Source organism: Strongylocentrotus purpuratus, unplaced genomic scaffold (assembly GCF_000002235.5).
Source record: "Strongylocentrotus purpuratus isolate Spur 01 unplaced genomic scaffold, Spur_5.0 spur5_scaffold_15, whole genome shotgun sequence".
Classification (NCBI taxonomy): Eukaryota; Metazoa; Echinodermata; class Echinoidea; order Camarodonta; family Strongylocentrotidae; genus Strongylocentrotus; species Strongylocentrotus purpuratus.
In genome coordinates, this window is record NW_022145600.1 from 15,322,390 (window position 1) to 15,345,777 (window position 23,388).

The following is a 23,388-nucleotide window of genomic DNA, read 5'->3' on the forward strand; positions in this document are numbered from 1 at the left end:
CAACAATGTAGAATGATTTATTGCTAAAAGTTTGCCATATAATCTCTTTCAAATTTAGATTGATGAGAACAATAATGAATGAAGGTCAGATCAGTTACAAAATAATCTTTTAACATATCTGTTTGATTCAGCATATAATCAAATGTTCTCTATAATTTCATGTTCTATCTTATCGACTCCTGTTACTTTGTTTATAATGCAGATGGTTTTATGTGATTTTTGTGTTTTTTTTTGCACAAGAGCGCCTTGAGCATTTGATTTCAATCATATTTGACACTGTATAAATCTCATTATTATCATTATTATAAAATATGAACATTTTCCTTCACTTGGGAGCTAGTCCATATATTCTGCCACACTATTATTCAATCTTGATAACCATTTCTGCAAATTAGAAGCAAAAAAAAAAACCATATCACGGAACAATAACTGGAACTTGCATTAAATCCAACAATACGTAGCTTGCCTAAAACATTGCTCCAACAGTTTTCTGATTACCATAGGACATTTGCATAATCAGATTACCTACAATGAAACCTAACCCCAAAAAAGTACTTTAGTTATTCAGAGATTTATTGCATTCTGCCTATTAATTTACAATATTCTCCAGCAAAGTTACGAGAAATGTCTGAAGCAAAATATTCTTAGGGCAATGGAGAGTTTCTCCGCTCGACATGTGCATCTCCATTTTCTTGACAACGTGACGTACTAAACAAAGTCGGTTATCAAGTAAATGTATTCAAATTTATGGATACTTCCTTCTCACATGGGTTCAGTGATGAAATATTTCATTGGCCTGCTCTTATCTTTTGTACAATTGTCAGAACGCAAATTGCATGATTAAGTTGTTGCTTTCTTGGGATGACAGTTTCACATGAATTAAAAAGATTTTTGAACTGCTATATTTTAATAGATTGTACAGTGCGTCCCAGAAAAAACGAAACCGAGAACTATCGATGTTTTATCATAACTTAATCACACTTAAAATTAATAAATGACACATATTTGGAAAGCTTACATCCTCCTCTTTCATTTGATGCAACTCCTATGGTGCATATTTCATGCATGAGTGATTAAAAGCAATTTGAAGAGAGGAAACCAAAAAGTCATTTGGCGGGCAGTATCTGAATTTTAAAGGCACACTGCCATACTTGTAGCTACTTGCTCCCTCTATATAGAAAATTCCCCAATCGGTGCCTGTTGGTCCCCCATTATCCTCTTTTTCTTATGTTAAATGAGAGCTGAGTTAATGAGATAGCCACCTGTCACATCGACCTCGCTGGCTCGCTGTGTGGTCTAATCCCTTCTTGCCCAGTAGTGGTGACGGTCTTTAAAGGGAAAATCACATTTCTAGAAAGTTCAATTTCTGCCCTTTCATATGACACCTCCATCAGAAAAATGAACCAGGAATAACAGGAATAACAGGTGTCATATGAAAGGGTAGAAATTGAACTTTCTAGAAATGTGATTTACCCTTTAAAATTCAGATACCGTCCGCCAAATGACTTTTTGGTTTCCTCTCTTCAAATTGCTTTTAATCACTCATGCGTGAAATATGCATCATATGAAATGCATCGAATGAAAGAGGAGGATCTAAGCTTTCCCAATTTGTTTCATTTATTAATTATAATTGTGATTAAGTTATGATAAAACATCGATAGTTCTCGGTTTCGTTTTTTCTGGGACGCACTGTATAGTAACTTTGTTCCTATTATTTATTTTTTTCCAAATATTATTTTTACCGCCTCTGCTATGATTTTCCCTCATTGAAAATGATAGGTTTTGTTAATGAATTAAAATGTCTCTATAACTACAGCTTGTGTTTGATACATGTACAAGTTCGCCTGGTGTGTCACGTTATCAAGAAAAGGCAGCGCCTATGTCATGCTAAAATATGATACATCATGCCAAAAATATACTCTTTAATATATTCCTTGTACATTTTCAGATGGAATATCGTAGATCAATAGGCATGAATAAAGGTCATCTTTCAGTATACCAACACTTATCCTTTGGGATGATGTTTCCAAAAACAAATGAAAAAAATCTTTAAAAATGTATCTAATGATTTATTTCCTAGCTCTGAATCTCTCGCTTAACTATGATAATTTGGGCAGAATGTCATACAAATATAGTTTCATGTTTCATAATAAAGGTTATTGGCATAAAAGTTTGGTCCACACAAATGTACAAACCTCTAACAAGTAAAAAAAAATACATGCAAAGCACTAAATATAGCTTCAATGAAAGTACTGAAGATAATTCATCAACACCTGCTTAATCATTCTACAATATAAATTACAAACATGCTACTAGTACCTTGACTGATGATAGCAACCTTTAACTACATTTATGTAAGGCTGGAGATACTGTAATATTTTTTTTAAATGTTGCTTTGTTGATCATTGAGCTGTATGCAAATGCATATTCTTCCAGGTAATTATTATGTCATCCGCTTCATTGGCAGTTGGTACATGTAACTTGTACAATTTTCTAATGCCATTGCGACAATAACATGAATTTCATAAACATGCAGCAACATATGCAGCAAGGTGCGATAAAACTAAACATAAAACATGTCGACCATGCTGTATAATGAGCTTAGATGAATTCCTAAAAAATAAGTAACAGAATCACATCGAGAATGCGAAAAAAAATTGATTGTAAAAAGAGGGCTAATGATAGTTCTATTACCGTTGCTCCAGTGACAAATGCTTCGACAGTCAATTTCTATTAGAAAATTCCCTAAATTCCAACCAAATTACAATCACACCGAACCCTAAACCCAATGTCTTTGATGAAATAAAGATTTGAATTGAGCACATGTCACCCAAGCATGTGTCAGATTACACTTTGATGCAAGTGGATTTCAAATTTACATGCATGTTTACATGTAAAGAATAAGTCTAATCAAGCTTACTAATTATACATGCATGGACAAGGCTGTAAGTGTTTTTTCTGGTATCTATACATGTGGGGAAGATTGTATAACATATACAACAACAAAAAACAGATTAACACGTGTTGGATATGTGGCTCCCTATGTTTAAACAAGAATTGTGCCATACACCCAGATTTCTCACAGTGCTTAATTGACACTGTTAACTTCTGAGTCTCAAACTATTATATGCTTAGTATAATATAATCAATAAATATAATCACTAGTAAATAGTAAATACTTGCTATAAAGCATAAACTTTTACTTCTGAGTGTCCAACTGTTTTATGATTAATATGATATACTCAATAAATATTATGTACAGTACATAGGTTACATATTACTTGCCATGGAACATAAAGAGAATAATGGGATTCACACAAGTTAATAATGAGTTTATTTATCTAAAATGTACTTGATTACATCATCAGGTCTATTGCTACGAGCATATTAACCCATATAGCAGTAGGTCTACTTGTCTAATGACATTTAACTACTTCTAAAAAAATGACCTAATATCTAACATTGGAGCGTTGAAAAATTGAATTTATAATCATCCCATTTTCAATGATAAGGGGAAAAACCAATATCACATGCCTTTCAACCTAATATAGAAGACAATCTTCAAACATTGAAGTATGTGAATATTCCAGTTACCGTGATATGCCTGTGATGTGCCTACTCAGGCACAGGCTTTATAAGATGTATATGATGAAAGTACTATATTATCTGCAAACTTGCCTCTTCAATACTGTCAAACATGTCCATAAAAGCCATCCAAGGGATAAAGAAAAAGAGCCCGAGAATGTAGACAGGCGGCCATGAAGACTGGTTTGACTGTAGCTTGAATGTAAAGTTTCTTTCAATAGTGGTTTATCAACACAACATACATTGATGGTAATGGTGGAATACATAATCACACATAGTCCCCATCCGGCGGAATGATCTTTGTTTCTGGTACAACAAGGGTCATGGGAGGTTTTGAGTCACCCTGCTGATGTGCCCCTAAGACACTGTCACGGGGACGGTCATTCATAGGAGGTGGCACCCATTCCCCATCAATGTACTTCATCTTGGTGTTACGGCTGTTGCGCTGACGGGACTTCTGCACTTCTCTGTCATCATGGGTCTAATTAAGAATGACAAAAAAAGTAGTGCCAAAACTTTGAGTATGACCTTTAAAACTGAAAAATTGTCTCCTCTATGAAAATGGATGTAATTAGAATTTTAAAATGAGGGAAAAGCCAAAGGTTGTGGACTATTGACAAAACACTTTTTAAACATTTCTTATAAAAAGAAGGATTCAAGATTTACAGTTTTTATGTAACAATGCAGATTAAGAGTACATCATGTCTTCAAAATACATATATTGAAGATCAATTTATATATTATGACTGCGTGACCTTCATGACTACATTGATTGAGCCTGACCTCTGTTGATGACCTTACCTCTCTCTCTGTTTGCTGTACCATGGCTCTGCCAGGAAGGCCTTCCCATACAGGTTGAGAGTACATAAGTTGCATGCTATGCCGCACTTCAGGGGATAAGGATTGCTCCAGAACCAGGACCACTTTCGCCCACTAAAGACAAAGAAATAAATATCTTAACAAGTTTAATAGAAGGAAATATATTTACTAAACTAAGAACAAAACAGCAATGAAAGAAATAATTTGAAAAGGGCAACAGGAAAGAGTTTCTTTAATGAAAGTTTACTAAGAAATAACAATTGTGGTAGTATTGGTGTCTACACAATAAGATCATTGATATATCCTACCACATCCTGGATACTTTTGCAAAACAGATCTAAAATTCAAGCTTCTAAAACTGTCAAATTTCTAAGATATATTTAGAAAAAGAAGAACAGATTCCTTCACCATGATTTCCATTTAAGAATTAAAGTAGGCCTACCGGTAAACTAATTTGATATTGATTTGAGGCAAAATGAACATAGTTATGAAAATCTCACCGCAATTGGACTCTGTTTACCATCCTTTTCTTGACTCGAACTATACTACTGTGTTGTTGTTTTTGTTTTGTTTTTTCCCTCTTTATTTTCCCTCATTTACCTCTAGATAATAACACAAGCTTCATAGTTAGGCAATTACCTGTCTCTGCCACTCATAGTCTGCATTAGCTATGGTACTGAATGTGTTCCCCATCATGGCAATCAGCATGTTAACCAGAAGCAGTGTCACAAGCACCATGTACACAAAGAACAAGAACTGGATAATGAGAGACACAGAGAAATCATCATTTCTTTGTTAGATTTGTGTAATTTGTTTGAATTGTAAAATTAATGTGATGTAATAGAGACATTTTCATATATATATATATATCAATGATGAAGAAGACAAGTTTCATGCTTCAAGTTTTTATCAATTTATGATGACAAATATCATGAACAATAATTTTAGCTTTTCTAAGGCAACGCACAAATAGTGTTAAAGGTAAAGACCAGTATTGGAAACGCCCCAATTTCAAAAAATGAAATGGAAGCTCTCATTACCAATCATGTGAAAGAATATGTCTTGACTAATACATGATGATAAAAAATTTGCAGGGAAACCGCCTACTAATTCATATATTTGGTAAATTTGTTTCTCTCATGGTCTGTGAGAGATATAGGGTAGTCCCATATACATCTTTCTGTGTATAGTGCTTGTAACTTTACAAAGAATGGGCCAAATTTCTTATCATTTTGATGATTCCAGAACCTTGCAGATGCTAGATGCTAGATGATCAACCTTTTCTGATCGATTCCACAACGTTTCTTTCACAATGCAATCGCATGACCATAACTGGTCTTTACCTTTAATACAAATAAGTAACCAGGCATTTTACCTTGGAAACGCTTTACAAGCTCAGAGGAATATCTTGGTGAAAAGTTTGAGCAATTAAGTAAAGAAAATGTGCTTTACTAAAAATGTTGAGAAGCACCTGTAAAATTACTAGGTGCAAAGCCTAGGTAACATTACAAATATATTGGTGTTAAGTTTGAATACGTAGCAGAGACGTCACAATTAAGCAAAGAAATGTATTTCAATGAAAATGCTGAGCAATGCCTGCAAAGTATACCAGGCGCGCATTGTGTAGGAAATACTACAGATATCTACCGTAGAGTCTGAAAACAAAACAAGCATCCCTGAATAATGAAACACCTGAAAAGTAACCGTTTTTACTTTACTAAACAATTGATATAATGAAGGTATACATTTTCCACTCTCCATCTAGGTTTCGTATGGGTACCTGGTAGAAAGTAATTTCTTTGATGCTTTTAATGATTTTAGTGCCTTATGGCAGCTGGGTTAAAGCCATGATACTAATAACTACTTTGAAGGCGCCTTGAGCATCCCTGAAAAGGGTATGAGCAAAATATAAATTGTAGCAATATTATACAAATAATGAATGGTTATGAGTTCAATAGTGCGAACATTCTATTCAACGAGGCGTCAGCCAAGTTGAATAGAATTAACGTTAATCTTTCAACGAATGTAAACATTCGCACTATATTGAACGAATGAAAAACATTCATTATTTGTTTTATACTACGGTACATCAAAGAAGATCTAATAGAATGTTAATCAACAAACTATGCTTTACTCCTTATATTAAAGATAAATTAAAGTTGGAGTCAATCCTTCTCGATAACATTCAGATTGCCTTTGCGTCAGATACACGCAGGGATACGCGCACGGCAGAGAGGTACGCAGTCTGCATATAACCAAAAATGCACAGCGAATATAACCAAAAGTGCATGCCCGTGCAATAGAACATCTATTGAATATCATGTGACCAACAATCCTCGAATCAAATGACAAGGATCCATGTAGGTGTTGTATAAATCATTATAATCAGCAATCAGATCTAAATTACTTGTTAAAGAGGTAAATAGGGCTTTTAGCCTACCTTTGCCATGTGCGGGTACCGAGTTTCATCAAACTTTTCATACACGTCTCCAAACTCTCCTAGAGACATGACAAACATGTTGACTGCAGAGTCGATGAAATTAGTTTCAGCACCCACAGAGGATAGAAATACAATGTGCATTGCTATAAACAAAAAGATAAAGAGATAGCTTTCAAGTACCGTTTATCATTGACAATTACAAAATCAAAATCGATCCAAATCATTCTGGGCAGCAGTTTCCAACAACATATTTTTTGAATAATTATTTGTAAAAAATTATGCCACATTTTATGTCATATTTTATTAAACGAAGCAATGTATACCAAAAGACAATAAGACACTCTTTGAATACATGCAATGATAATCTCATGACAAGCAAAATTACTCTTCTAAGATGTTTGAATAAACTTAACATCAATATAACTTCAAGAGATGACAAAAATGGCTATGATCAAACAACATTGCCTAGATATGAGGGGGAAAAAGGACAGATAACAATTTTCGGAACTTACCTTGTGAGAAACCAATGAAGAAGATGAGATAGAGAAGAAGAAACTTGAGCAGATCTCCTTGAATCATCTTGTAGATCATGAAGATGAATGGACCTACAAGGGCATATACTCTGTTGTAAAAAAAATAATTGAAGGGTCAGTCTGGTATTTCAGAGGTTTCAGTCTCAAGGGTTTGTCTTAATAATAATAATAATAATAACAACAACATTTATAATGCGCACATATCCACTCCAAGAGATGCTCAAGGCACCTAACAAGGTCTTCAGCTTGGAAGATTATGCCTCAGTCTCGGCCTCGGTCTCCATTATAAGACTATAGCCCATCCTATCGAAGTGCATGTCTAATAACTACAACAGGAAACATAAGCATCGTGAAAACCTTGATGAACAACTGTTGATCACAAATAGTGAACTCTATTTCCAAATGGAAATTCATAAGGCATCCTTCCTTTTCTTTCTTTTTGTTTTGCACCACATTGCATCATTATATACAAGTTTCAGTCCCTGACAGGAAGGCAAAAGACAGAAGATTGCAATTTATACTTTCATTCATTATGGGCAAATTCAACTCTTCCAGTTTACTTTAAAACCAAACATACTTGATAAAATGGTATCTTTATGATCTGATCTCTCTTTCTCTCTTGAAATTGAATGAGAATTTCTCTACAGTCTGTATGTATGTCCTATTGTGGTGAAAGTTAGAGTTTTCAGAGTTAGTTTTCACACATCTGACTGATCCTATTTCTTAAAGGGCAATTCTTACACATGTGCAAGTTTAATTTTTAAAAAGAGAACAATTATTTTTCATAAACAGTAAAATTTTCATGAAAATCGGATGAAAAATACAAAAATTTAACATTTAGCATCCTTTAGCGAAACATTGATACATAGGTTGTGTACAGATTAGCAAGTTGATGATGTCATCTCCTCACTTTTCCCCATACATTTTGTTTATGAAATTTCTATTTTTTTATTATTTTTTATATACACACCTGTATACATTTTTTCCTTCATATTACAATAAGCTACAGTAATGGTGATTTTGCACATATTCAGTGAGGATTTAATCCATGTTTTACATTCCCAGAGCAGAAAAGTGAAATTTTGGTAAAATGTATGTATAAAATGGATAGAAGTAGGGGGATGACATCATCAAATCGCTAATTTGCATACAGTCTATATGATCCATATCACTGTTTCATGAAATTTTTGAAAAACTTTAAAATTCCATACCTTTCTTATTTTTCGTCCGATTTTGATGATTTTTATTTTTCTCTAGTTATTCAAGTAAACTTTCAAATGGGCAGGACTTTCTCTTTAAGGGTTGTTTCAATAGACCAATGGGCCATCGGCCCGATGTAAAGAGTTGCTGTGAAGCGTAAATCTGGTCTCACTTTGAGAGTTTAGACACATACCTCAAGAAGAAGAGGAAGTAAGGGCATGCTGTAAGCACACACAGGATGATAAGAACATCTTCATAGTAGGGAGCACAGGGAGGAATCCGCCCAAAGCATGCCAGGATCACAAAGAAGCAAGATAAGAGGAACATGGCCTTGGCTGGGGCATTACGCTGTAAAAAAAAACAATCCATCAATAATAATAATTATAAATGAAGCAACATGAATTCCTCATGAAAAAGGAAGAATTTACAAGCCAGGTTATTTTAACATTTACATAGTAAATTCTGTGATCAAGCGATGTACTCAATATCTCTGAGACTCCTCTTATCTTTTAATCCTACATATGTGATAGAATCAATAGAATAGGCCTACCATAATTATATGTAATGGTGAAGAAAAAAATGTAAATGTATAAGGATATTAAGCACAATAATCATAACAGATTTCTGTGATTTTGATTAAATAGCAGATCTCTTGGTAATTCAACTTTATTTACTTTTCAATCAACAATATCCCTACAGAGGACAGTTTTACAAGAATACATTTTACTTTGCAGATAACTGGCATTATTGTATTCCATACTATCTCATTTATTGAAAAACTGTGGTATTATTACAGAAATAATCACTCTCACCATAGCCTTTGAGTGATTCAAATTTTGATGTATGATGAAAGAACTGAATGTTAATTATTTTACTCTTTCAAAAGTTTGAGGAAATATTGAGAAAATAAAATACTCCTTCATCTGTTTATACTTGTACATCTGGGCAAGGAAAAGGACTCTAAAGAATTCTTGCTTGTTACTACGTGAGAATAAAATAAGAGAACCTCACCAGTACATTCCAATAGAGCTTTTTAAGATGATGGAGCTCTCTAGCTGCAAAGTAAAGGAACATGATAGCTCCAAAGACAGTCATGCACTCAAATGCTAGACGACACTGAAAGATAAATAAATCAGTAAGTTGAGTCTGTATACTTCCTTCTTGCTCAAATGTAGTACATGTTTCTATTAAGCTTCAATGATTACAATTATTATTTCATACGTCTAAAAAATAATTACATTTTATAAAGGGATAGGTTATAGTCATGATATCACATTTCTGCTCCCTCAACTGCAAATTAGAGTGACACCAATCACCAAAAAATATTTCAATCTGTATGTGAATGGTTCGATGTCCCAACATTAGCAAAGCGAGCCAGCAAAAATTTAAAGATTTTTGAGGTCACATTGCGACCAAATAGTTCTCATTACATGAAATTACCGATTTTGATGGGGTTTTCGAGGAAATTTGAGAAAGATTGCTCTCAGTCGCTATAAATTAGGGGCATATTATTAGGGAGCTAGGCTATGAGAAATCTATTGTTTTGGGGGAGATGAGGGGTGATAACAACATCCTGTAGAGGTGTTGTAGTCTAGTGGATAAGTCGCCCGACTGCAGATCACAAGGTACGGGCTCGAGTCCCGCCGTGGCACTAATAAGTAATGTCCTTGGGCAAGACGTTAATCTACATTTGCTACTCTCCACCCAGGTGTAAATTAATGGGTACCTGATATGCTTGAGTGGTTCTTTCTTTAGAAGCTTGGCTACAACCAGGGTAATAAAATATGTACAGCGTCATGAGCCTGGCAGATACCAGCGCTATATGAATATCCATATTATTATTATCATTATAGCACGTAGGTATTGTCTTTTTAATATGAATGCATTGGTGCATCATGTAGGATATATTTTATTGGTTTATCACATGCATGATAAATGGAATCTTCTTCCGATGTCAGATTGTATGTAAGTATGATCTTTAAGACTTACCTTGTCTTGGGTTGTGTCTGAATAGAGCAGATAACACCTATTCCACTTATGCACAACCGTAGTGTTTCCAAACGAATCAGTGACATTGATATCTCTAGCATTACGGTCCTGGCATAATACAATGAAAGGTATAGCTTGGTTTATACATACATTCTCAAACTCATCACACCAATTTCCCATTTCTTGAACAGGAATGTAATTTTCATCTTTTATCATATTTTTCATCTTTCTATCAATCATTCTTTTTTTCCTTTTTATTTGGGGGGAGGAGGGAAGATTGGGAGTTTAATATCACCTTATAACTTTTAACTACACATTTGTCCCCATATCTTTAATGTTTACTTGCTGATACACACATATTCTATGACCTTGACCTTTGACCTTATCCCAAAATCTAATCACTTCATCTCACTATGATGATGATGCACCAAGTTTGAGGAATGAAGGGCAATCAAACCCATGTAATGAGTTCATTTGTATGGTACGTTATTAGCACACAAAAGTAAGACAAACAGAATGGTGAAAGTTTGAAATAAATCAGACCAATAATAAGAAAGTTATAAATCATATCAAATCAAATCAAATCAATTCTTTTTAATATGAGATCACCAAGTCTATCTCAAATCGGCTGTTTGGTCACTGGATTGTGATGTAGACTTGGATATTTCTCCAGTTTGTTGTATAAAAAATATCTGAATATACTGAAAATATATTATGTATATCATATTATAATAGGTCCTCTAAAGAAAACAGACCCTCCAGAGACATGACCTAAGCTTTTTTTCTCTATATTTCTAGTACAACTTCATGTACATGAACTGTCTTACTCATTTGTTACTGATGATAATTATTAATATATTAATATTAAAACAAATATGATTTGGACAGCTATATAGCTAACTTCCTCATCTCTAAATACTCATAAACAACACAAGCATACATAGCTGAAAGTGTTCTTGTTATAGACATTCCCAAATTACACATACCTTTCCAGGGCGCAGATAGAATGCTGTTGTCAGCAGTATCAAGTAGAATATAAAGAGCCCCATGCGCAGGTAGAATTGAAACCGTCCAAATGTCTTCCATTTTTCGTGAAGCAGTTTAGTCATCAGACCCTTCATTAAGCCCAGATGATCAATGTCAGACTAGGAGTGAGAGACATGGAATGGTTTCATTTCATTGATATGTGCATAGTTACGAGTCTGCATCTCGTGATGTACGTGAGAATGCAATACTTAATGGAGCACGAACCATATCTAATCCACACAGTTAAGTGACATATCCGCTAGATTTGACCACTTGAGTTCTACAGCAAATGTAGAAAATGGGGTGTAGTTTGATTTCAACTTACTTAACCCTAATATGGCCAGGGGGCCGTTATGGGCCCCCCCCTCCGCAATTTTTCTGATTGTTTGGGAACGCATATGGATGCCGGATGGCGCCCCGCTGCTCGCTGACTTTTTTCTTTTGAGTCTTGCGCATCGGGGGTTATAGTTACAAAGTCGCATGACCTTTAGTCTTTGCATGTCAGCCCGAAAATCGCTCATTTTGATTTGTGTACAAAACATATGGAAATGTCATTTTTCCTAAAAAGAGAAAAAACATTGGTTATTGGATCTTGTTTAAAGTTTAGATGTTTATTTTGGGAGTCAAAACAGTTGAATAGTAGTTAGAAGGAAAAAAAGAAGAACAAAACAATAAAATACAAAAGTTGAAAAAACAATGAAATACATAAGAAATTATCAAAACAAGAGATAACATAAGGAATAACCTAACTCTTCCAAATTTTGTGTCTTATTATTGTTTCAAATGGTCTAACGAATACATGTTGAGAAAAAGAATGCTGAAATATAAAGAATATATGATTTATGGGTAAAAAGGTGAATGTTATTACCTTATTTGCATAAATTACCATAAATATGCAAATAAGTGAATTTTTCAAAAAATTAAATTTACCATAGTATTCTATACACTTCGCTTGACATGCCTGCAAATTTTCGCGGCAATCGCCCGTTTCACGGCCGAGATCTTAGGGGGGAGCCATAATGCCCCCCCCCCCCCCCCCCCCCCCCCCCCCCCCCCGGCCGTATCAAGACCTCAAATAGCCCGGCCTTTTTAGGGTTATAGCATGATATAAAAGCATGTTATTATAGTCAGGTGGCTTATGAAATTATCATTACTTGCCGGATAAAAGCACCATTTTTGGTACAGGACTCCCTGTATTCTATACACTTCACTTGACATGCGTGCAAATTTTTCGCGGCAATCAGCCTTTTCAAGGCCGAGATCTTAGGGCCGAGCCATAATGCCCCCCTCCCCCCCCCCCCCCCCCCCCCCGGCCGTATCAAGACCTCAAATAGTCCCGCCTTTTTAGGGTTAAAGCATGATATAAAAGCATGTTATTAGATGATTCTACCTGATTGACGATAGTGAATAGAGCTGACTTCTCATTGACGCTCCCATCAACTCCGATACTGTCCAGGTTGTAGAGAGGATAGAGGGCGCAAGTTACATCACCATATTTCCATGAAACTTGGCGCTCTAGATGAATGATGCTCTCAAAGAATTCAATATCTGCCAGCTCTGCTGCCAAACAGAGAGGAGTGTACCCCTGGTAATTGGTGATGCTGCAACTTGCCCCTAGCTCAAAGGCCTGGGTGAACTGAGCCTGTAAATAAAGGCAAGCATGATGATAGGTGCATATATATCATTGGAATAGTGAAATAGTAATATCTAGACCGCCGGGTGAGCCCCAAAATTCGTCAGTTTCGTGACCTCGGCTCGGCATCTACTTTCTTAATAGTGGATATTATTAAAGAATATATTTTGATATTATAGTCACAACTCGTCAATCGAAAAAAATGCAAATAAGCTCAAAAAATGGAAAAAAGGTGCCTAAAATCTTCTCTTTTTTTTCACGGAGGTTGTCCAATCACTGTGCATGTATCAAGTAAAGGTTACAGCGCTTCAAGCTTTTTAGCCAATCACAGGCAGTGTTGTGCACGTACCACTGGCGCGCGCTATTTCGAGCTTCAGGTGTAGTAATCTGTCGTCAACAACTGAATGTTTCAGAGGAAAACACAGGTTTTTGCTGTATGCATACAATTTCGACTCACAGGAAGGTGATATCTTTCAGTGGGAAGAGTTACAGAAAATTCAAGGAGTGTGCAGATCTTTGGAAGGACGTCAGTTTTGGGTTTGAACTAGAAAGCAAAATTGCTGCGATTGCGGTCAACTTCGACTTCGACTCGTTCGAGCTGCAGACAGAGCAGTACTCGCCCGGCGCCTCGGGCGGCCGCGGAGGAGTGTACCAGGGAGTTCAACAAAAAAGAGGTAGGCCTAGATCTATGTCATTCCGAAGAAATGATTGTATTAATTATTTCAGCATGTTCAGAATAACTCTGATCCTATTCTTCTTCTTCTTCTTCTTCTTCTTCTTCTTCTTCTTCTTCTTCTTCTTCTTCGAGATAATCTGCCTCCTTCAAATAATACTGAAGTGAAGATTCTTGCACTTATTACACCGGGGTTTAGTCTTAGTCTTATACGAATAGTGCAATGGGTTCTTAGCGTGCCTCCATTTAATGTCCTATCGGAGGGACGGAGTGTTTTCCACTTTACATAACCTGCGTCTAAAAAGGGAAGGGGCACGTTAACACACAACGCAGGCCTCGGTCATCCGCCTGGGTGGGAGTCGAACCCGGGATCTTTGTCTGCTTCTACTTCTAGACTACTACTTCTTTTTCTAGATGTCATATGACTATTTCCTGGCCCTAAACGTTACAACTAGAATCAAGAAAAAAGAGAATCTAGATTAGAATATCTACCGGGTAATTTCTACTTTCTAAAAAAAAGGCTATGCTCTCGAAATTGAGGCCTAGCTGACTTGATCAAAGTGGTTGATCAAGTCAAATTGGATACTGGACAGGCTTGATTCTACATGTATACTACATTAGTACAGATCAGGTCTTCATAATTAATGTGGGTATTTATTGTCCAAATATTGATTTACGGTATCGTCTGAGAACAGCGTACTGGTGGGGTTTTTTTTGGGGGGGGGGTGAGGGGCCACTGTCCCCCTAAATTTCCACAATCAAGGTGTTTTTTTTGTTTTTTGTTGTTGTATGTTTGAAAAATTCTGCATGGTGAGGCCCACAGTCCACTTGTGTTGGAGAATGAGCCTTGCCCTTGCCCTGCTCACCTGCTGATCTTTTTTATTCATGATGAAAAATGTATTACAGTACCGTATCATGCCCTCCATGCTCTACACACAAAAAAACACTTCATACAAATATGAGACACCTCCTTACGTTTTCTAATAAGCAGTTCTGAATAATTTTCACTGCTAGTGTTACTGATGTCCAGTCCGTTCGCTTTCAGTTAGAGACAGTAACCAGTCAGCACAGATATTTTTAAAAATTTGTATTTTGATGATAGTTATATGCTAGATTCGACTCATACTGTAGGTTTTGTAGTGATGAATACTTCTTTTTTAATAAATGATATTAAATGATCCTTGCTTTTATTTATTTTCAATAAAGGTATGTCCAACCAGGATACCATGCGGGCTGCTACAGGCACTTCTGCAACATTACAACAAACAAGTGAGCACAGATGAGATCAAGGCAAAGAAGGAACAATATTTAAATCATTGTATGTCACATTACTTGTAAATGTAAAGTTTTTTTTAGGAAATTCAATGTAAAGACCTTTCTTGTGATGCTCTTTTTTGCCAATTTCCGCCAGATTCGATAAAGCAGATAACTTGTATCAAATGGTATTTGGACAAATGTATGAAATTACCTGCTGAAAATTTTAAAGAACATGATTTAGATATATTAGACTGAAGAAGAATAGCAGAGGCTGGGACCCTGTCATCCATGAATTTTTAAATTTAATTTACAATGTACATGTATATTTTATGTGTGTTTTTGCTAATACATACGGGTACATACATGTTGTAATGCTTTTTGAGCAATTGCTTGAAAGAACGTTTGTTATTGAAAATATTACTTGTAAATGTAAAGCCTTTTTTGGAAATTCAGTGTAAAGACCTTTATTGCGATGCTCTATTTTGCCAATTTCCGCCAGATTCGATAAAGCAGATAACTTGTATCAAATGGTATTTGGACAAATGTATGAAATTACCTGCTGAAAATTTTAAAGAACATGATTTAGATATATTAGACTGAAGAAGAATAGCAGAGGCTGGGACCCTGTCATCCATGAATTTTTAAATTTTATTTACAATGTACATGTATATTTTATGTGTGTTTTCGCTAATACATACGGGTACATACATGTTGTAATGCTTTTTGAGCAATTGCTTGAAAGAACGTTTGTTATTGAAAATATTACTTGTAAATGTAAAGCCTTTTTTGGAAATTCAGTGTAAAGACCTTTATTGCGATGCTCTATTTTGCCAATTTCCGCCAGATTCGATAAAGCAGATAACTTTTACTAAATGGCATTTGGACAAATGTATGAAATTACCTGCTGGAAATGTTAAAGAACATGATTTAGATAAACTGAAGAAGAATAGCAAAGGCTGCGACCCTGCCATCCATTTATAATGTATATTTTATGTGTATTTTTGCTAAAACATACATACATGTGATCGCTTGAAAGAATGTTTGTTATTGAAAATATTTTAATGTGAATTGACAATTTCTCTACATCAACCCAAAGAGCAGTATCCATGTAGTCAAGCAGGCTTACAATTTTATTGACCATGTATTTTGAGAATGTGAGATAGTAATATGTCATATATTTGATGTGAAACCAGATTATAATTGGTCAAACATGCCTTACAAACTTTGTTTTAAATTGTGATTTATTTTATTTAAAGATATGCCATTCCCTGAAATATATATTGAAGGGTATGACATAGAAAGAGATAGAGAGGTGGGAAAGAGTGAGGGGGGAGAGGGAATGGGAAAGAGAGAGCGATTAAGGAAACAAGAGAAAGGGAGGGAATGGGATGAAGAGTGAGGGAGAGAGAGGGGGTGAGGAAAGAGGAATAAAGAGACGAAGAGAGAGAGGGGGAATGAGGAAAAATGGGTGGGGGGATGAGAGGGGATAAGGAGAGAAAGAGAGGGGGATTAGGAAAGAGAGAGAAGGGGAAGGAATGAGGAAAGAGGGAAAGGGGAATATTTTGAGTGCACTGCAGCTTTGCTCGATATCAATACAAGTCATTTTCACATAGCATAATACACAGCTGTCTCAGAATGGACCCAAGAGGGCGTTTGTCATATTTATTAAAAATTAATCTGGACATTATTAATTTGTGTGCAATTTTTTCTACTGACGAGTTACACCATCATCTTCAGTATATTTTTCTACACATTAGAGGTTATTTTCAAGTAGATGCCGACCATGGGTCACAAAACACAAAAACTAAGGCACTTTTGAGGGTTCACCCGGCGGTCTAATCAAGGATACATGTACCTTAATGGGGATAACCTTAAATTAAGGATTTATCATATCATCACATTGAAGTGACAAGCTTTGCATCTCAATATACAAGTAATTGTTGTTTTTTTTTTAATCATAATTTTATACCTACTGTTCTATTGTACTGCCTGATTTGAACTCATTTAATTACTCCAAGATATATGCAGTGAACCACTTGTGTGACCCACCAGAGATCTCAGTAAGAGTCAGCCGTTTCAGCAGATTCCATAGAATGTTTGGTGATGCAACGTACTGCTCAAATTTTGCAACTTATATACAATATATATATTAAACCTGATTTTAGCCTTTCAAAGCCTCAATTTATAAAGATAAAGCAACCAATTTTAGACCAAAAAAGCTGACAGGAGTAGAATTAGTGATCTTTATTTTCATTGCAGTTCATTTCTTTCATAAAAACACAAGTTCTTCAATGTGCGATTCTTTATTTCACCTAATATTTAATTGTCTCCTTTGTCAGATGAAAACTACATTTGTATGAAAGTGGAGGTGAAATAACGTAGATGTTTGAGATGAGGTCTTTGGCTTATATAACGGCCTCCTCATATTCGTCTAGACTTTCTTTAACGAATTATCTAGCATTTTATCCCCTATGAAAGTAGAGATATTCTTGTTTTGTCTGTATGTACAAATAGGAATGCATGTAAATATATATGACTGATAAGTTGACCAATCAACAATCAATCTACCGGTATTTAGACCTATTTATCAATCTATAAATCATCTGAGACTATTACATGTAAATGAAATACGGGAGGACATCCAAGTGTGTATATCCACACAATGTACACAGAACTATATACTGAATGTAAAAAGACATTGAAAAAAAGACAAGTCCCACAAAAATGGAAGTGGTAATGAATGATGTTCTTTTTTTGGCTCTTTGTTTTACCCTCTTCTTGTGAAGTATTGTCATATGAAGGATAGTGTTTCCATTGCAGTCCTGTGCATTCACATCAGCTCCCTTGCTCCAAAGGTAACGTAAGATGTCTTCTTGCTCCAAACATGCTGCAAAGCTCAGAGGATACTCACCAAAATAGGTGTGTCTAGGGAATCAACAGGAGAGAAGAATTAGGTAACAGCTAGTGTGTTGGTAATGTTGGGATATTTTTATTTAAAGTTGATAAGAGACAGCAGATACCTGCGGCCCAAAAATATTAAAAGTCGCACAGTTCTATCTATCTATCTATCTGAGTATCTTCTCCCGGTTCGGAGGTTGATTGCAACATCTCTCCATTTCACTCTATCTTCTGCCATTCTGGTGTACTCTTGCAGTTTTAGTCCACTCCAGTTCTTAACATTCTCTTCCCAGTTGATTCTGGGTTTCCCTCTAGGTCTCCCTCCCTCTAGGTCTACTTCGCACAGTTCATACAGGCTAATTTCCATTTTTGTGGACAGATCAATATGTTAAAAAATGTTGTGTGCATGATTTCATACATAAAACATTTTTTAATATGAGCAGATAGCCAATCACCAAATAGTAATTGATGAATGGTGAAGTCAATATATAGTTCAAATTGTGCCTGTTTTCTTCTTTTGTCTTTGCTTACTGTCCCTACAGTAAATCAAGATTGACTTTTGAAATAAGTTAAATATTATGTATTTCTATGAGTCAAAAAAGATTTGATTTGTGCAAGGTAGACTGTATTGGCTTATCAGATACAATAAAACATAGGGCCTGTTGTATCAGTGAGTGTAAATTCTATAATACAAGTAATACTGAATTAAGATGTTATACATGGTACATTGCAAAAATCCTGTTGTATAATTCATACCCATGATAGTTTGTTTTGTTATCCACGACAATAACTTCATGGTCATAGGTGTCCTTCCTGGTGTTCTTTTGATCATCAGGCAGAAAGAAAGTGCCACAAGCCCTCTCATCAATGTTGGCACCATTCTCAACCAGGAACTTGACCATGGTAAAGTCTTCATTGACGATGGCAAAGTGAAGACAGCTCTCACCTATCACAAGAAAGCATTTCAATTTGAATAACAACTCAGTTATCTCCATACAGAGGCCTACATGTTTGCACTAAGTTCACTGTCAATTAATCCTATCACCTGTATTTAATCTTGAAGCATAATCATTTACCAGGGAGGGGTAAAGTACATGTATTACTATGACAGTCAGTGCTTTCATCTGGGTATATCTGATTATGAAATCCAGGGGTACTGGCCTCTCCACAGGTTAATGCATAGGATAGTTGAAATGTGAGGTACTACATACAAGTTCTTCTGTGCTGACCTCAGACTTCTCACTGACTGGTATTTTGCAAGGAGGTCTGAGAGATTTGTTGGAGCTATTTCACGAAAACACTGATACACAAGTAACAAGATCTTAAAGGGATCCGGTAACTTTGTCTCAGAATCTGAAACAAAATCCTGGATTTAGCTCATGCTGCAATGATAATTATAAACCTTTAGGTCAGTCAGGAACTCCATGACTTTTACAAGCCGATCGCCTGTCTGATTATCAACAAATTTATGATTGGAAATCGAAACCAAATTTTGCGTTTGCCAAACGATTTCATAACACTACAGTCTATTGGGGAAACGAGTACATGTATGGTAAAACCGGTCACTCCAAGATTTTTACTTTTTTGAGGCACTTCTTGATCATTTTGAAGCACAATTTTTTTTAGGGCTTCAATATTACACCATACCGCAGACACTAGTAGCACGTAGGGCCAAGCATCTTAGATTAAACATGGTTAAACGATGCCTTTAAACTCAATTCGTGATCGGATAGGCAACCAATGCAAGACCCGTAATATAGGTGGCCCGTAATATAAGGGAAATAACAAGTATTACCTTGGTAGAGGTCTGTGTGAAAGATGTCATTAACAAGGAGAGGATATTCTTTGATGATTCTCTTAGCAAGCTCACTATGAAGCTCAGTAGCATTAAGGAAACAGAGATGGAGGATGGTCTCTCCAACAGCTCCTCGCTGGTCTAGGTCCCAGCAAACTTTCCGTATTGCGCCTGCAAAATAGTGAAATTTCCAGGCAAGATAATAAAATGTTCTTATAATTGGTGGGGCTTCTTTATAGCCAAACTAAGCTGTGCTTTATATTTGCAAGGATCACGACTCATTTGCTAACAGAAACTCCTTTAACAATTTGGCAGCAAATTACCCTCAGAACCTGTACTGTCTATTTAAGTGCGTTTTTCACATTTTATTCATTTGTAGCGTAGCAATTGCCGATTGGTACAGCCCATGTGCAGCAGGCCCAGCAGTGAAAGAGAAACAATGTTTAAACATATTATACACAGAATGAATCAAATGATAAAATGATTTGGGCTGTCAAAGAATTTGCATATACGACAGCAAAGACCCATGGTTTTAAACAATATAACACCTGTATTTCTGTGATATTAATAGAGAATGGATTTGAGAAAAAAATATATGCCCGAGTATTAAAACATGACAAACAGGAATATTTACAAATTATCCAATTTGAAATAATCATTATCATAATACAAAAAAATATATTTTCCAGTTCATTATCTGCACTTCGATAGGCCTACTTATGGGGCTTTCACATATACACCCCGGGGCCCGTATGGCGAGTAAAAACAGACATTTTTAGTATTTTCGGCCAGTTACCCGCCGGCTGCCGTAAAGTTCGTACGGACGCCGGGACAGTTTTTTAAGCCGTACGGGCGCCAAGCCTGGTGCTGAGTTGGCTGCTCCCAATTCTCCTGGCACTTTTATCTGACCGTTAGGCCATAGAATTAGAAAGCCCGTAAAGGGCCCATAGGGCACCTTAAGGGTCCCGTGCGGGCTCCGGACGGTGCCCGGAAAGGCCCTTTACAATTTTTTTTTGGTCAATTCTCATGAAATACTTTTATGGGCGCCTTGCAGTGCTCAAGGGTTCTGATGTGTGCCTTACGGCTCCCTCACGGGCCCCGCAAGAGCCCCGGGTGATATGCACAACAACAGGCGTCTGCCGTCCGGGGGCCATTTGAAATGAATATTGCCTGTGCGTGTCCCTCACGGACGCATCTCAAAATGTACAACGCAGCTTTAAATACAGGAGGTGCGGATGCCAGAGGATACATAGTTCAGTGCACTGCCCGGCACCCAGCTGGGCGCCTTGAGGACCCCTCCGGGCCCAGGCAGAGCACCTTCCCGGAGCCATGGGTGTACCTGCTCATCGGACGGAGCCCATTAGCTTACCGGCCGCACTCGGTCGGCACCCTGCCGTCACCAATTTTCACCGGGCGCCACAGAATATTCGACCACACATGCCGTAGAAATGAAAATCGGAAGGTTCCCGTACGGTCTCTAAATCCACGGTAAGCCGCCGGGTAGGGGAAATCATACGGGATCCGGTTTATATGTGACCTAGGCATTAGTTGAACATTACGATGACTAGTTCCATTAACATATATTGCCAGTTATCCTGTTACAGGTATGTACACATTTCCAAACAATTTTAAATTTACTGCAATAACATTATTACACTGTAGATTAAGGTTGATTATCATTTGCCCTTTTAATATCTTTTTTTAACATAATTACATGCATGCAGGCTGCATCTTACCAGCTTTCACAGGACTGATGGTGTTGGCACTGTGCTGCCTTGACGCTGCTCCAATGATTTCAACCTTCTCCGTTCTGCTCTGGTTCCTACGGTTAACCAGTTCCTTGATTGAGATATCTTTGCCTTGTCCATGATTGTACAGGAATCTCTTCACCTGTAATAGAAGAATGATAGAATGTACAGTCAATAATATATATTAACCCTTATAAGCTCAGTGCCAGCAAAACTACTGTAGGGTGGCCTATACGGCTAAGGCATGGTGAAGGCAAGGCGGGTCTCTAACTTACAGAGAACAACAAACACACACATCTTCACTCCATGCTTGCATGTGGGGAATTGCCGTGCCTTCGCCATGCCTTAGCCGTATAGGCCACCCTACAAACTGGTGGCAGCGGCGTGCGTTGTGGCGTTGTGGCGTTGTGGCGTTGAGGCGTTCGAAACCGAGTCACATCTTTCGGATGGTGACGTTAAAAGTCGGTCCCCAGACGTGAATAATCATTTCTGATTGACACACGTCTGTAAAAACCCAATTACACACATGGTGGCAGCGGTGGGATATTGCATGCTTGCAACCCGAGGGTTTATTTGCATATATCTACATGGATTTCTATGTACATTGTACGACAACTGTAACTAATAAATATGCAAATAACAGAGCTTGTAAATAAAAGGAGGTACATGAATATCAATAGATTTCATACATATTCTACAGTAAAATGTCCTGTTCAAATATAGCTCTACACTACAAAATAGAAAGTAAGGTAAATCTACAATCTCTCCCAAACTGCCTATATCACTCGTGTATCAAATGAAGAGCTAAAACAAGAACCGAAAATGGACTATAGAATAATAAAATCAGTTATGTGTGCAACACACTCTGATCTGCACAATACAATCAGCAATTTAGTGCATCCATTACTGTACTATCATGCTACCAATGAGAGTTTACAAGGTTTTGGCAAAGCTACAGTGGATGAGTGCTGTACATGTACACATATTTGGTATTTCTACGTGAAAGAGTGGACATAATTTTGGCAGCTCAGGGTTTAATATTCTATTCCATACAAATTTTATCCTAGATTACTTTCTGTTGACCACTTTTTTTTTCTTCTTTCTTCTTCTACTGTTAATCTTCAAAAGGATATGCAGCCTATCAAAAAGATCTGTATGTAGATTACCAGTTGTATATTATGTAGGCACACTGAACACCTAGTTAAAAGTAAAATTCCACCTAGATTTATACTCTTTGCGAGAAGTGTAGCATATTAACATGCATAGGTTGTGACTCTCCTTCACACTGGCCCACAGTTACCCCGTTCTGTTTGAGGAACAGAGTGTTTTCACCCTGAACCCGAGCTTGCATCGAGAATGGAAGAGGGACACGCTTACACACTATGCAGCGACAATCATTTATGAATGCATTTTTGACTGCTCAGAGTGGGACTAGAAACCACACACATGCATGACAAGAGTCAGTTTCGAGATGAAGATATTCTAGCCATCTAAGTGTTTGTGTAGAAATCTCTTAACCTGAATATATGTCCTATACTTTAACAGAGCGTCATTTATTTGTAGTTGTTAAGCTGTGGCGCCATTTTGTGCAGCTATGTCCAGCTTAGTGTTTGGTATTACTCTACCATTCGAGTTTCTCCCCTATAGTCAAAATGAAATAAAAAATATAAATCTAGAAAAAAAATAGTGATAAAAAGCAGCACAGAAAATATTTGTTTTTGTTCTTTTACTATCTTCAAAACTGAATATATTTTTCATCTATCTTTTGTTCCAAATGCTTAGCCTAAAAATA

At 36.5% G+C, this 23,388-nt stretch overlaps 1 protein-coding gene across 1 annotated transcript in view; it reads right to left on the reverse strand.

Moving 5' to 3' along the window:
* Positions 1-1,709: 1,709 nt before the first annotated feature.
* Positions 1,710-23,388, reverse strand: part of LOC115918652 (transient receptor potential cation channel subfamily V member 5-like) — a 28,050-nt gene continuing 6,371 nt past the window's right edge. Inside the window, exons 3-17 of the mRNA XM_030985967.1 lie at positions 21,585-21,738; positions 19,849-20,019; positions 18,810-18,999; positions 17,927-18,080; positions 12,918-13,234; positions 11,845-11,872; positions 11,553-11,711; positions 10,567-10,674; positions 9,589-9,693; positions 8,771-8,925; positions 7,357-7,466; positions 6,845-6,987; positions 5,044-5,160; positions 4,387-4,518; positions 1,710-4,066 (exon numbers count right to left, since the gene is read on the reverse strand). Coding sequence (XP_030841827.1) covers positions 3,854-4,066; positions 4,387-4,518; positions 5,044-5,160; positions 6,845-6,987; positions 7,357-7,466; positions 8,771-8,925; positions 9,589-9,693; positions 10,567-10,674; positions 11,553-11,711; positions 11,845-11,872; positions 12,918-13,234; positions 17,927-18,080; positions 18,810-18,999; positions 19,849-20,019; positions 21,585-21,738 — 2,256 coding nt within the window. The 3' untranslated portion in view covers positions 1,710-3,853. The remainder of the gene's footprint in view (positions 4,067-4,386; positions 4,519-5,043; positions 5,161-6,844; positions 6,988-7,356; positions 7,467-8,770; positions 8,926-9,588; positions 9,694-10,566; positions 10,675-11,552; positions 11,712-11,844; positions 11,873-12,917; positions 13,235-17,926; positions 18,081-18,809; positions 19,000-19,848; positions 20,020-21,584; positions 21,739-23,388) is intronic.